Source organism: Alligator mississippiensis, chromosome 13 (genome assembly GCF_030867095.1).
Source record: "Alligator mississippiensis isolate rAllMis1 chromosome 13, rAllMis1, whole genome shotgun sequence".
In the NCBI taxonomy this organism is placed as follows: Eukaryota; Metazoa; Chordata; order Crocodylia; family Alligatoridae; genus Alligator; species Alligator mississippiensis.
Genome location: NC_081836.1, coordinates 18,595,694 through 18,608,003, shown reverse-complemented (window position 1 = coordinate 18,608,003; position 12,310 = coordinate 18,595,694). Strand labels below are relative to the sequence as shown.

Below are 12,310 nucleotides of genomic sequence, written 5' to 3'. Positions count from 1 at the left end.
TTCTGAGAGCCCAGACTCTATGAAACAACCAGCAAGCAGTCAGTCCAACCTAATGCTTTATTTTTTCTGGTTGGCATGGGGATACAAGTGTTATGTTTCACAGTCTTCAGGGATTGTTGTAGTAATTATAAGAGATTGTTCAATAACATCTGTGGTAGAGAAGTCCTCATTTGAGCAGAGTCTCTGTACAGGAATCTCTTCAGCCAGGGAGCTGTGTGAGAGTGATTCCACAATGACTTCTGCAGATCCCACCTCCAGTTCTTGGGGTGCTTGCATTGCTACCACAACAGCTCTCTCATCCTCTATGATCAGATTCCTCAGCTTTCTCTGGCGCGGATTATAGTTTTCTACCCGGTCATGAATCTCCATATGGCGCCTCAAATGGGCCTTTGTAAAAAAAGCAGTGAGTCTGGCATTAGCTACCTTCCCCTTGCAGTTTGTTGAGCTAGGAAAAGAAAACCTCTAGTTGCTTGAATATTTCCTACTAGATCTGGCAGTAAGCCAGGACAACCTGCTGCACTGCCATTATGAGGCACACAAGCAAGTGCAAGTGTTAAAAACAGCGGAGCTGCTTCTTGGCAGAGTACAAGCAGCCAGCACACTCATGCAATTACAATGCTACGTGTAGCTGAGCTAACTTGAGTATCTTTACAGCACTACTTTGTGTGGGGCAGCCATGTGTGAAGACCTGTCAGGTGATTTGCAGGGATCCAGGTTTTCTGTTTGCCATGGAAAAACACAGATTTTCTCCTTAAAGGAGAAAAGCCACAAGTTTCCCCTTGCAGGCTGGCAGAATTCCAGTCTGCAAGGGGCTGCTTGGGACTGTGGGGAGCAGGGGGCACCACATGCATGTGAGTGCACACACATGCACATAGCAGCCAGGCAGCACGGTGGAGACAAGCTTCTGCAGCTCCCTCCAAGTGATTCTATGGGGGCTGGAAGAAGATGAAGGCCCAGGTGAGATGTTGGGGGAGGTCAAGGAGCAGGGGGGAAAGACGTGTGCCCCCACAGATTTCTGCACTTTGGCCAGACCAGCTCCAGGCAGAAGCTGCCTCTGCAGCCCAGCAGGTGGAATCCAGCATGAAAGGGAGCGCCGTGCCACCATGGCAGTCAAGATGAGGTGCCCTGTACACACCCACCCAGCAGGGGGCACAACTCCACGCTGCCACCATCACCATACAGTCCTGATGGCACTCCTCCTGCACCGGGTCCCACCTGCTGAGCCATGGAGGCAGCTCCTGCCTGGAGTTGGTCTGGCTGGGCTGCAGGCCTGTCAGCCCCCTCCCTTCTCCCCCAACTGTTGTCCCCCACTGCCCCGCACCCTTCAAGTGTCACCTGTGCCCACACTTTCTCTTCCCCACACACCCACTCCATTCCCTACAAACTGGGGGGGCTGGGGCCTGGGGGCAGTGGGTCAGGAGTGAGGGGCACCAGTAAGGCTGGGGTGGGGGGTAGCAAGATGGGGCTGGGAGTGAGAAGCAACGGCATAGGCAGGGGCAGGGCACCAGCATATCAGGGCTGCTCAGCACCACAAAGCAGCGGAGGCAACAGCCAGAGCTGGACCAGCATCCCAGTGAGCAAAAGGGGCAGGGGGAGCTGATTTTCTATGATATAATGCTAAATATTTATATATTTTGGCATTTAATTTTTTTTTTATTTCATAATGATTGAGGCACTGGAAGGCTTCCACATTGCTTTAAAATTGCAAATATACCAATAAAACTTTGTGTTCAAGTGATATATATAGAGAAATAGAGATATAGATAATATATATATATACACACATATATATATATATATATATACACATACATACACACACACATTCCGAAATCTGTGCTTTTCTACAATTAAAATCTAATGCCACTATATCTATATATCTTGGAAATTTTTTTAGCAGAGAAATCAGGATCCCTGGTGATTTCTCATCCTACAAGGGCAGAAGACTGCTTTTTAGACTAGCTTTAACTTTAGAAACCTGCTCCCTGTTCCTGCTCTCACTTAGCTTATCTGTGCAGTTGTTTGATTACATTTGGGTCTTTTTGAGGTGTTTGTTCTCTGACCAGGCCACTCCTCCTGCTGCCCTATGGCCTGTCGAGACTGGTTTTTTGAATGTTCAGATTCTGGCTAGCTCCAGAGGAGGGGTTCGTTGATGGGGTCAAGGCCTGGACTGCCTCAGGGCATACCTACTAATGGAATCAGAAAATCCCCCATACCTGTCGTGTGAACTTGTAGCCACATTCAGTGCATTCAAATTTCCTCACTCCTTTGTGTCTGCGAACATGGACACGCAACTGTTCAACAGCTGAGAAAAAGTCAGAAGCCAGATGTAATATACAGGGAAGGGCAGGCTGGTCTGAGCATTGCAGTCATGAGCCATGGACCCAAACCATGCTGTAAGCATTACCCTGGCAGGGAACAGCCTGCTAACACTGCTCTCCCATGATGTCAGGAAAAGAGATTTTTAGCAGAGAGCTGTGCTGAAGCCTCTGTTTGCTGTGCCAGTCCATCCTAGTTTATCAGTATCTGGCTGCCCTAATTCCCCACCAAGCAGTTGCACATTTGCCCCAAGTTAATACAAAAAGCCTCAGGGCAAGTGGAGTCTCCAGACTCTTACATGGCCCTCAGTCCTGCTGGCACATGATTACCTTTGAAGGTTTTTCCACAGATCTGGCAGAAGTGGGGTCTCCCCTCCTGGTGCCTGCTGGCGACGTGCCTCAGCAAGGGCCCCTTCTCCGTGAACCTCTGGTCACAGAACTCACAGCTGAATGGGCGCTCACCTGTGTGTGTGCGGTTGTGCTTATCCAGGCTCGCTAGCAAGAAGGACAGAGAAAGATGGGGGTGGCTCAGCTCTGGGCTGACAGTCTACCACACCAGTCGCCATCTCTCACAGGTTGGCTACCAGGTTCTACCTTAGGTACCTGCTTCTTTCTTAGACTGGTTACAAGCAAATTTTGTATTGTGAGATCTTGCTTTTACAAGCAGCATTCCCAGCATGCTCTTTGGAGAGCTGGCCCTTCACAAGCAGCTACCACCCACCTTGGCCACTGCAAGCCACTTCTTCCTGCTCTCACTGGGTAAGTGCTTAGCTCCTGTTACAGGAGTGTAGGTTGTAGCCGTGTTGGTCTAAGGACATAGGCAGACAAGGTTCCTTGGGTGAATCTGATATCTTTTATTAGACCAACCCAAATAGTTGGAAAATAATAATATAATATAATTATTTTCCAACTATTTGGGTTGGTCTAATAAAAGATATCAGATTCACCCAAGGAACCTTATCTGCCTAGGTCCTGTTAGACTTTTCAGATTCTACTGCTGAGGCAGCATCAGTCTCAGCAGAGCCCAAACTGGGAAGTGCTAGAGCCAGGAAGAAACTCAGCAGGGTCTGAATCAAGTACCCTCCTCTGAAGGTCTCAGGTTATGAAAGTGCTAAGGGCAGGGTCCAAGCAGTAGCAGGACAGGCATCACATGGCTCTGCTCCTGAGAGCAGACTGAAAAGCAGCATGGCTGGGCCACTCTGCGTACCTTGCGTGCGGAAGGTCTTCCCACAGAGGTGGCACTGGAAGGGTTTCTCCCCTGTGTGTGTGCGCAGGTGCATGTTGAGGTTGGCCTTCTGGGTGAAGGCGTGATGGCAGAACTCACAGACGTAGGGGCGCTCATTCCTGGAAGCATCAAGAATGGGGTAGGGTCCTGCCTGCAGAGCTCCCTGGTCAGGGAATGTCCCTCCCGCATTCTCTGCCAGATGGGGCAGGGCCTTGGTGAGTGGTCAGCTTTCACAGCAGTTCCAAAGCTCCTCACTGGAACCTTATTTCAAACCTATGCCAACCAGAGGCACTGGTGGAGGTCCAGGAATGACTACTAACATCCTAGCACAATCTCCTCTAGGCACAAGGAAGTGACCACAGCTTCTTCACCCACCTATGTTGCAGCTAGTTGTGGGACCCCAAATATGAGATGGGAGATGAGGAGACCTGCTGGTGAGCACCAAGTTACAGCTAAGTGGCTTCCATTATAGCCAAGGCCATTAAGGCAATGAGGGCCAAACAAGCTTTAGCTTTCAGGGGAGGGGCAGAGTTGCCTAGGTTTTGCAGAGATGGCTGTTGGCCATTCTTGGTACTACTCTACATGTCAAAGCACGCAAGTTAGAGGAAGCTGGCACTCACATCAGCCCCACCTAGTCTATCTCCTGGCTGCTTCAAAATGACCCCCTCTAGGACCCTCCTTTGGGAAACTCCAAGCCCTGCAGGAAAGGAAAAGCTGACGCAGCCTCAGGTGAAGGGAGTACCTGTGTACAGGACTGCTGGGCGACTCCTTACCTGTGCTTTGCCTTGATGTGCATCTGCAGGCCATTGCGGCTCGAGGCCCTGTGCCCACACTCTTCGCAGACAAACAGCTTCTCCCCACGGTGCTTGAATGCCTCATGCAAGCGCAGCTCTGTCCGTGACAGGAAGCACTTGGAGCAGGTGGAGCACTGCAAGGCCAGGGCAGAAGCTGGCATTAGTTAGCCCTGCCACAAGCTCCTCAAACCAAGAGCCAGTCCCAAGGCATCCACTGGTAGGAAGAGTCCTTTAGCATGGAGAAGCAGTCAGCCAAGTCACTGACAGCCCTGAGTGTGGTCTTGAACCACACCTGGTGCCAGTGCAAAGTGTGCCAGGAAAGGGAGCCCTCCTTGAGCAACCAGAGAGGGGCTGCAGCACAGCCTGAACCCACCCTTGGTAATGTGCCTGCTAAGATGCAGCCATCCAACACAGAAATCCCATTTTCAGAGCCTCTGCTCTGTGGCCTGTTTGTCAAGATAAAGGTGTCACTTTAGTGCATGTTATTCCCAGGGGTTGATTCCCAGCAAGACCTCAGAGCTTGTAGCACCCTTCTCTCTGCTGTACAGAGCCTTATTTTCCTGCTGCTCCCAGAATATTTATCACTCCTCTGTTATGCAGTCTAGCACTGACATGGCCCCATGCCAGGTTCTCTCTCAAGGTCCACCCTTCTCTCCCCCTTACCGCATGTGGTTTTGGAGCACCATGTAACTTGATCATATGACTCTGCAGATCCTTTTTCTGCATGAATTGCTGGACACAGGAGGAGCACTGAAACACAGGAAGAAAGAGTCAGCTTTTGTTCATTTCCACAGTTGCTATTACAGTAATTAAAGGAGCTTCTGGCCTCAGTAATGCAGAGCAGCCACAGGGACTCAGCCAAATAGGAAGAAGATAGAAGACAACTCTCCTCCAGAGGCCTCCGACACAGTAACATACTAGACTTCCAGCCCCAGGCATGTCCTAGACACTTGTATCCACCCTACAGCCTTCCTGCATGGTGTTGCATGCCCTCCCAGAGGGACTGTCTCCCTTGCAGGGAGAGGAGAGCAGTGAGGTATAGAGTCAATGGATTCATGATATACAGGGATTAGGGTATCAGCCCGAAGGTCCAGAATAAAAGGTAGCTGCTATACAGGGACATGCACCTAATGAAAGCAAACCATCCCAGAATAGAGGTATGTGATACACTGCACTGCCCTGCTCCCAACTCCTGGAGCCAGTCTGGATTCCAGGAGTTAGTGTCATGATGGGCTGGGTGGGGGCAGTTCCTCCACCCCAGAATAGAAAGGCACATCTGCACAGGGTGTCTCCCTTCCTTTCAGCAACAGCATCTATCAGCAACTCCCAGGAATGCTCAAGGGCACACTGTGCTGACCTTATATGGCATTTCCCCGGTGTGTGACACCATATGTAGCCGTAATTCCATTCGCCTCTTAAATATCTCTTGGCAGACCGAGCAAGTGAAAACCTGAAAGAGATAAGAGGGTAAGTAAATGAAACTGAGGTTAGGGCAGTTCTGACTATGGAGAGGCAGGAAAAGAAGGACACAGATCAAGCTCAAGGGCAGACCATAAAGCCCTGGTAGAGGAACTGAATGCACATCCAAAGGCAGACCTGACTGTTTGGGTGCCTGGTGATGACATTGATTAGCATGTGACATATAAACATTAGGCTTCTTCACAGTGCACAGGACAGCCTGGCACCAGCTAATCTGAAAACTCCAAGTTCAGCACAAGACTACATGGTGACTATCCACATCACACAATGCAAAACGAGCATTAGGCCCAGGCCTGCCTAATACACCTTTCAACACAGACCTGAGCTGCAGCACACCATGCAGGAGGGGCAAAAATTGCATTTGTTTCAATGGTAGTGGTTGTTCCTGCTTTTAGCTGAAGGAAATAGTGATGGTGGCCCTCAGTCAAGTTAAGTGTCCACCAAAATGGCAGAACTAATAGAACTTCACATAAGGAACGCAAGTCAGGCCTATGATTGGTTTCCTAGTGAGGGGACCTTGGCTTATTGGAGGGATTATTTTCTCCCTCTTTTGTTCTACAACAGGAACCTACACAGAGGAACAGGGCATTTATTACACCCATCAGCACATTAAGCAAATGCACGTAACATCCCCTTTTTATGAAATTTGAACAGGGTTTTTTTTTTACCCTTTCCTGCCTTCAGCCTCTTACCATCTGACTAAGACACATTCTTAGCAGTCAGGATAAGATTTGCTCTGGGCAGACAGCTCAGGTTATAACTCCAGGCAGGTGGCTGGAAGCATGATAAATGTGAGTTACTACTTTAATAATGCCATAATGGCAGCCTCCTGCACCTCCCCTACAGAAGGTGGGCTGCTGGATCCTATAGGTACCTGCTCCGAACGATTCATACAGTTTCTCGCTTCATGCTCCAGCAGATTCTCCTTCCTAAAATAGCACTTCCCACATTTGGCACATTCAAATGGCTTTTCTCCAGTGTGCTTCCTAAAAGGAATACAAAGAGCAGCTGTTAGGCCCTATCTGACAGCAGGGGGTATTACCCATGATAGGCTTGGGAAGCCACTCCCAGAGCAAGCTTAAGTTATACTGGGAAAGTCTGCCTTCAATGGCTCATGGTTATGAAAAGTCTCATTATTTTTTAAAGATAACTGAACATGCCTGAAGGCTAGAGGGGGACTGTTACCTCTGAGCAATCATCACAACATACTTTAAAAAGTGGATTGTGAACTACTGTTTATCTGCACCAAGCTGGGGATGGGGACCAGGGGATGATAATGCATTTTGAATTCATGCATCAAATATTTCCCCCAAACACATCAGCTGGGATCTGAAAGCTCCCCTCACAGGCAGCTAGCTGTTTTGCTGATCCTATGGTGTTTGGGAGACTCCTTTGTTTCAGAATGCTTCACTCTGACTCCTCCAGAATACAGCCATCTTCTGCTCCCTCACATATGCTGAACTGTTTAACCAAGGCCATGGCACTGAACTGTGTTTGCATTTCAAAGAACAGATGCCCCACCTCTGCTGCTAGAGGGCACTACATTGTATTTTGGCCTTAGTTGTCAGCTCTAAAATCCATCTGTCTCACTTGCCACTCAGAGCTAAGGGCTCTAGTCAGCTACTGCAAGTACTTTTTTCCCTTACCTGGTTGTGATAATTAAAGTTCGGAAGGCTCTACGCAGGAGTTTGCCCAATACCTTAACAGCTCTTGCCTGTATCTGCAGCCCACATGCTCACAGGCCATGGCTTTGGGATCATAGATCTAAGACCTGTGAGAGCAGGACAAGTCTGTGACATGTTATTTATTCAAACACTTAGAACCATGCCAGAATTAAGTAAAAATCAGCTCCTTTCAGGAAGCTGTTCCTCCAATCCACATTCTCCACAAAGCCAAACAGTGGGGTGCAGTGCTTCAGCAAGTGCGTGTAAGGTCATATTTGAGTGCACAGCTCTGTATAGAGGACCTGACTTCCCCTCCAGGCTTCCTAAAGACACAAAAACATAACTAAAACCAACACCATAACCAGAGGGAAAGGCCCAAGCCCACTGCCTCCGCTCTTCTGGAGCCCCAGCACCAGCATGTTGAGGTTTCCACTCTGGAACTGCTTCCCATAGCCTAGGAAGACTCTAGCCTGTAGTGACTGCTCTTGGGGCTCAGTTGCTTCAGACATGCTTATACTGACAAACTTAAGTTATGAAGCAAGTTGTGTAATGGACTCAAGGCATCCAGTTCCACAGCATGAACACTCTGCACAGCACAGCCATGCCAGAAACCTGCTGGAATATAGGTCCCTGACTGGGTAAAAGGTACAGGAATAAAAGAATGTTTACCTGTTGTGCACTTTTAGATAATATTTGCTGAGGAACGTTTTATGACATGTGGGGCATTCAACTGGCACAGATGTACCTTTTCTGTTCCCAGGAGTCCCAGCCTCTGACTGTTCAGTGTTCCCTGCAGTCTCAGAACTGCTTGGCTTTTTTGCCAAATTTGATTTCTTTTTGGTCCTCAAGTTCTTTTTCTTGGGAATGTAATCTTCATCAGTTTCCTTATGAACTACTCCATAATCTTCTGTTGTTACATCATCAGGATCTTGAACAACTTGTATTTCCCACTGTGACAGAACAGGGAGGCCATTACCTTAACTCACTGACACCTCATAGAGAACTGAAACAGTGTCTACAGTGGTACAGTAATATACTATAAAAGCTGGAACTTATGGGAAGTGCAAATATCTGACATGAAGAAACTTAAAATATAAGAATCAATGGGCTCAACTGAACATCTGATACTTCCCAAGAGACAAAGCCTGTTTGTATAGAGGTATTTAGCTTGTTCTGATGTTTTAGGTAGATACCCACCCCAACTAAAAAGCACCACTTTCGCTGCACCTGTAGTTAGCAATCTGCTGAGTAGTTCAATTTAAAAACTCAACCTGCTTTTGCTGTTCCCACAGACTGAAATAATTCTATGATTTTGCCAGTCCCTGGAAGCTATCCTCATCTAAGCTTGCACAGATGCACACTATTATAGCCTGACCCACCCCATTTGTTTTGTTGGCCTCCTGCAGCAGGGATTCTCAAAGTGCCAATGTAAGCTTCACAAGGAGATATTTCTTCAAAGTTCCCAACTTGAAAATTATTTAATGATATTTTATTTTTAGAGGTGTCCCGTCTCTTCTTTTGTGGATATAAAACCCGAGAATTACAGGCACTGAGGTTTTATTCCTGGAAATTAAAAAAGAATACCAATACAAAGAATACTTTGTGTGTCTGCAGAATCTTCATGTGTAGGATGCTAAGTGGTTTACAAATGTAATTACTAACACCTCCATGCCTCTGGGACACGGGCTAGCATAATATCCACTTTACAGAAGAGGAAAAAGTACTGCCTCTTTGCCAGTGGCACATGACAGTTTAGTTTCCCAAAGACTGAAAACAATTAGTCTGAGTAAGGTCATATATGAATCTGGGTAAAATTTAGCAGCCTGTGACAGACAAGAAGTCAGACTGAACGGTCTCTTCTGCCCTTGAACCCTATGAGACCATGACTGGGACTGACAGATTAAAAGATCTCCCCAGAGGTCTTGCTACAATTCCGTAGCAGAGCCAGAAACAGAACCCCGACCTGAGCACAAGCCCTGTGCTTTGGCCAATCCCCTTCCTGTCTCTCGACACCTGCTGCATCTAGAGGATTAGCAAGCACTAGTGTCGTGCTTAGCTCTGAGGATCCACTCCCTCCCCACTTCAGCTTGAAGGCTTTATCTTTGCTGATCATAAGGAAATCCCAATAGGACATGCTCCACACGCCACCTTGTTACTGATGTCTCTGTCCTCGGTGCCTCCTCTTTTAGGCAGCCTTTTTAGTTCTTTACATTCTTGGGAGCTCTTTATTTCCCCTGAATTTGTTTTAACAGCCCTTTTAAGCCTTCCCTTAAGAAGAGAAGGGCTCTCACTTGGTCCCTGTGTTAGTTTGGCTCTCCGCATGCAGTGGCTAGGGCTGGCTTCACCAGCAATAGGGGTTTTAGTCGCTGCTTTGGCAGCTTCTTCTGCATCGGAGTCTGCGACCTTTGAGTAGCCATTGACATCTTCCTCGGGAGCCGGCTCCTGTGGAGGCTGGCAGGCCTGGGCACTGCCCTCACTGCGTTTTGGCCTGAAGCTCTGGCACAGCGCTATGGCCTCAGGGACACAGAGCTCCTTGGCGGCCGCCAACACCTTCTCCCGGTTCTCGGCGGTCAGCGCCAGATGCCCCGTGTAGAAGAAGTCCATCAGCAGGGCAAAGATCTCAGCGAAGCTCTCTGGCAGGATGATGCTGCTGGAGGGGCCGAAGCCGTAGAGGCTCTGGAAGAAGCAGCTGCAGCAGGCCAGGACGCTCCAGTGCGCCTTGAACACCAGGCCGCCCACGTCCAGGGTGGCGTCGCAGAACTGGCCCGTGGCGCGTTGCTTGTTCAGCTCCTGCAGGACGCGGACGCTGTGCTGCACGAAAGAGCCGTCCATGACCTGCGGGGAGAGCGGGCGCCGGTCACCGAGGGCAGCGGGCCGGGGCTTGCTCCATCTCCGGGCCGATCGCCCCCCGCCCAGGGCACCCCGGTGCTGGGCTGCCCGGGGCCTGGCCCTGCCCAGCGCGCCGCGCCTCGCCTCACCTCCGCCAGGCCCGGCCCGGCCCGGCCGCCGGCAGGGGGCGCCCGAGGGGCCCCGCGACGGAGCCGAGCGCAACTACCAAGCCTGCCCCAGGCGCCCGGCCGCCGCCATCTTTGGGCCGCGCCGGATGTGACGACGCCCGGGGGCGGGTCTTCCTTCCCAAAGGACTAGGGCGGGCCCCGTAGTGCATGTTGGGGCGAGCCGAGCCCGGGCGGGACGTGCGCGGGCCCCGGGGTGCCGGCGGTGCGGAGCCGCCCGGTGAGTCCGGCCCGAAGCGCGAGGCTCCTCGAGCTAGGGGCCGCAGCGCTCCGTGCCGGGTCGCGGTGCTCAGCCGGGGGTGGCCTTGTGGCCGCTCGGGGAGGTGCCGCAGAGCTCTGCTGAAGCCACCGCGGCGCCCAGGTGTTGCGCTGCCCAACTGCAAGGAGGTGCTCACATCTGCGAGCGGCCTGAGGGCCCAGCTCCTGTCGGGCGCGCGGGTCCTTTGAGCGGGGAGTCGGCGCTCGCGGTGCCCCAGCTCCCTGTGGTCCGCGCGCGGCTGTGTGCAGGCGCCTGTCCGGGTACACGCGAGCCTGGCCCCGCTTCTCTGTGTGCGGAGCCGGCCGGGAGCGCCCACCCGGGTCCCGCCCGCGAGCGCGGCGGCCAGGGGCGCTGGGCAGGAAGGAGTGGAGCTGTGGTGAGCTCCATCAGCTGCGGCTGCAATGGGCACCAGCTGGGAGGGAAGGAAGAAAGCGTGGCCTGGCAAGGGGGACGCGTAGCTCGTGGGGCCTGGCTGGAAAGAGTGGGCTTTGGGTCCTTGCTCTGGAGCAGAGGTCTGGCTGGGTCCAGGGGTTGCTTGGGAGACTGCTATGGCAGGGGCTTCCTGGGGGAAGGTGCTTCTGACCTGCCTGTGACTAGAGACACAGATGGCTGTGCAGGGTGCCTGGCCTGGCAAAGGAAAATCTCCTTGTTTCTTTCCTTTGTCCTGTGCTGAGGACACAGTGATTTGTCCCAGCCAGCAGCGAGTGTCATTTGGAAAGGCCACCTGAGAGCAGCTACAAACTAGCATGTACTGGGAGAATTGCTGCCTAAGATGTTGGGACAAGCTCTCTAGCATGTCCCGTGTGGGTAAGGCCTGCTGGGGGGTGACTTGGCAAATTACTGTTTGTAAGGCACTTGGGGATCCTGGGTGGAGAGTTACCTAGTAGTGCACTGCCTCCTTGGTCTGAGTGGCTGGTATCTCACATAGTTCATGATCCAAAACAAGATTGTTGCTGCCTTCCCTTCCCTTCAGTCAGCCTGCAGGAGGGCTGCAGGTTGACTAAAAATCCTGCCACGGAGAAGCTCCTGCATGACAGATTAACAATTTGGCTTGGACAAAGAAGTTCACTTCCTAGCTGCAAGCGCCTGGATTCTCTCCTGTTCTGAGGGTGAGCAGAGACAGATTATGTGCTTATTGCTGGGGAAATAAGTTCTGTGGGCACCTGCTGTACCTAGCCCAGCTTGCTGCATATGTGGAGTCAAGGCAGGCAAGGTTCTTTGAGTAGATGGGATATCTTTTACTAGACCAACTGAGTAGTTGGGAAAAAATTCTTAGCAAGCTTTCAGGCACAGTCATCCATCTTCAGGCATGCAGACTCTGCAGTTCTGAGACTCCAAGAAATGAAAGAAGCTAAAAGTATGGCAGGATGTCAGTGAGACTGTAAATAGGTAGAAATTAGAAAGACAAAAGGTGAAGGAGAAGAGAGTAGGGGGGGGAAAAAAGGCTAACAGGAGTCATTACAGTGATGGAATACAACATAGAAAATAGGCTGTTAGTGAAAAAGAGAACAGTTGGAGATCAGGAAAACAGAAATGAGAGAAGCTACAAATGTGACA

General features: G+C 50.7%; 1 protein-coding gene across 3 annotated transcripts; it reads right to left on the bottom strand.

The window, feature by feature from the left end:
• Positions 1–38: 38 nt before the first annotated feature.
• On the bottom strand, positions 39–10,580 carry ZBTB48 (zinc finger and BTB domain containing 48). Of its 3 annotated transcripts, XM_006262068.4 has the most exons (11): positions 10,459–10,580; positions 9,629–10,315; positions 8,150–8,430; positions 6,691–6,802; positions 5,695–5,787; positions 5,001–5,087; positions 4,317–4,471; positions 3,526–3,662; positions 2,649–2,813; positions 2,217–2,305; positions 39–387 (listed from the first exon to the last, which is right to left on the bottom strand). In XM_006262068.4, the coding sequence occupies exons 2-11, from the start codon at positions 10,310–10,312 to the stop codon at positions 91–93; spliced, it is 2,100 nt and encodes a 699-aa protein (XP_006262130.1). In that variant the 5' UTR covers positions 10,313–10,315; positions 10,459–10,580; the 3' UTR covers positions 39–90. The 3 variants fall into 3 exon arrangements, with proteins under 3 accessions (XP_006262130.1, XP_019336534.1, XP_014456851.1); XM_019480989.2 differs by lacking the exons at positions 2,649–2,813; positions 10,459–10,580 and having other exon boundaries at positions 9,629–10,452; XM_014601365.3 differs by lacking the exons at positions 2,217–2,305; positions 10,459–10,580 and having other exon boundaries at positions 273–387; positions 9,629–10,452.
• Positions 10,581–12,310: the final 1,730 nt, after the last annotated feature.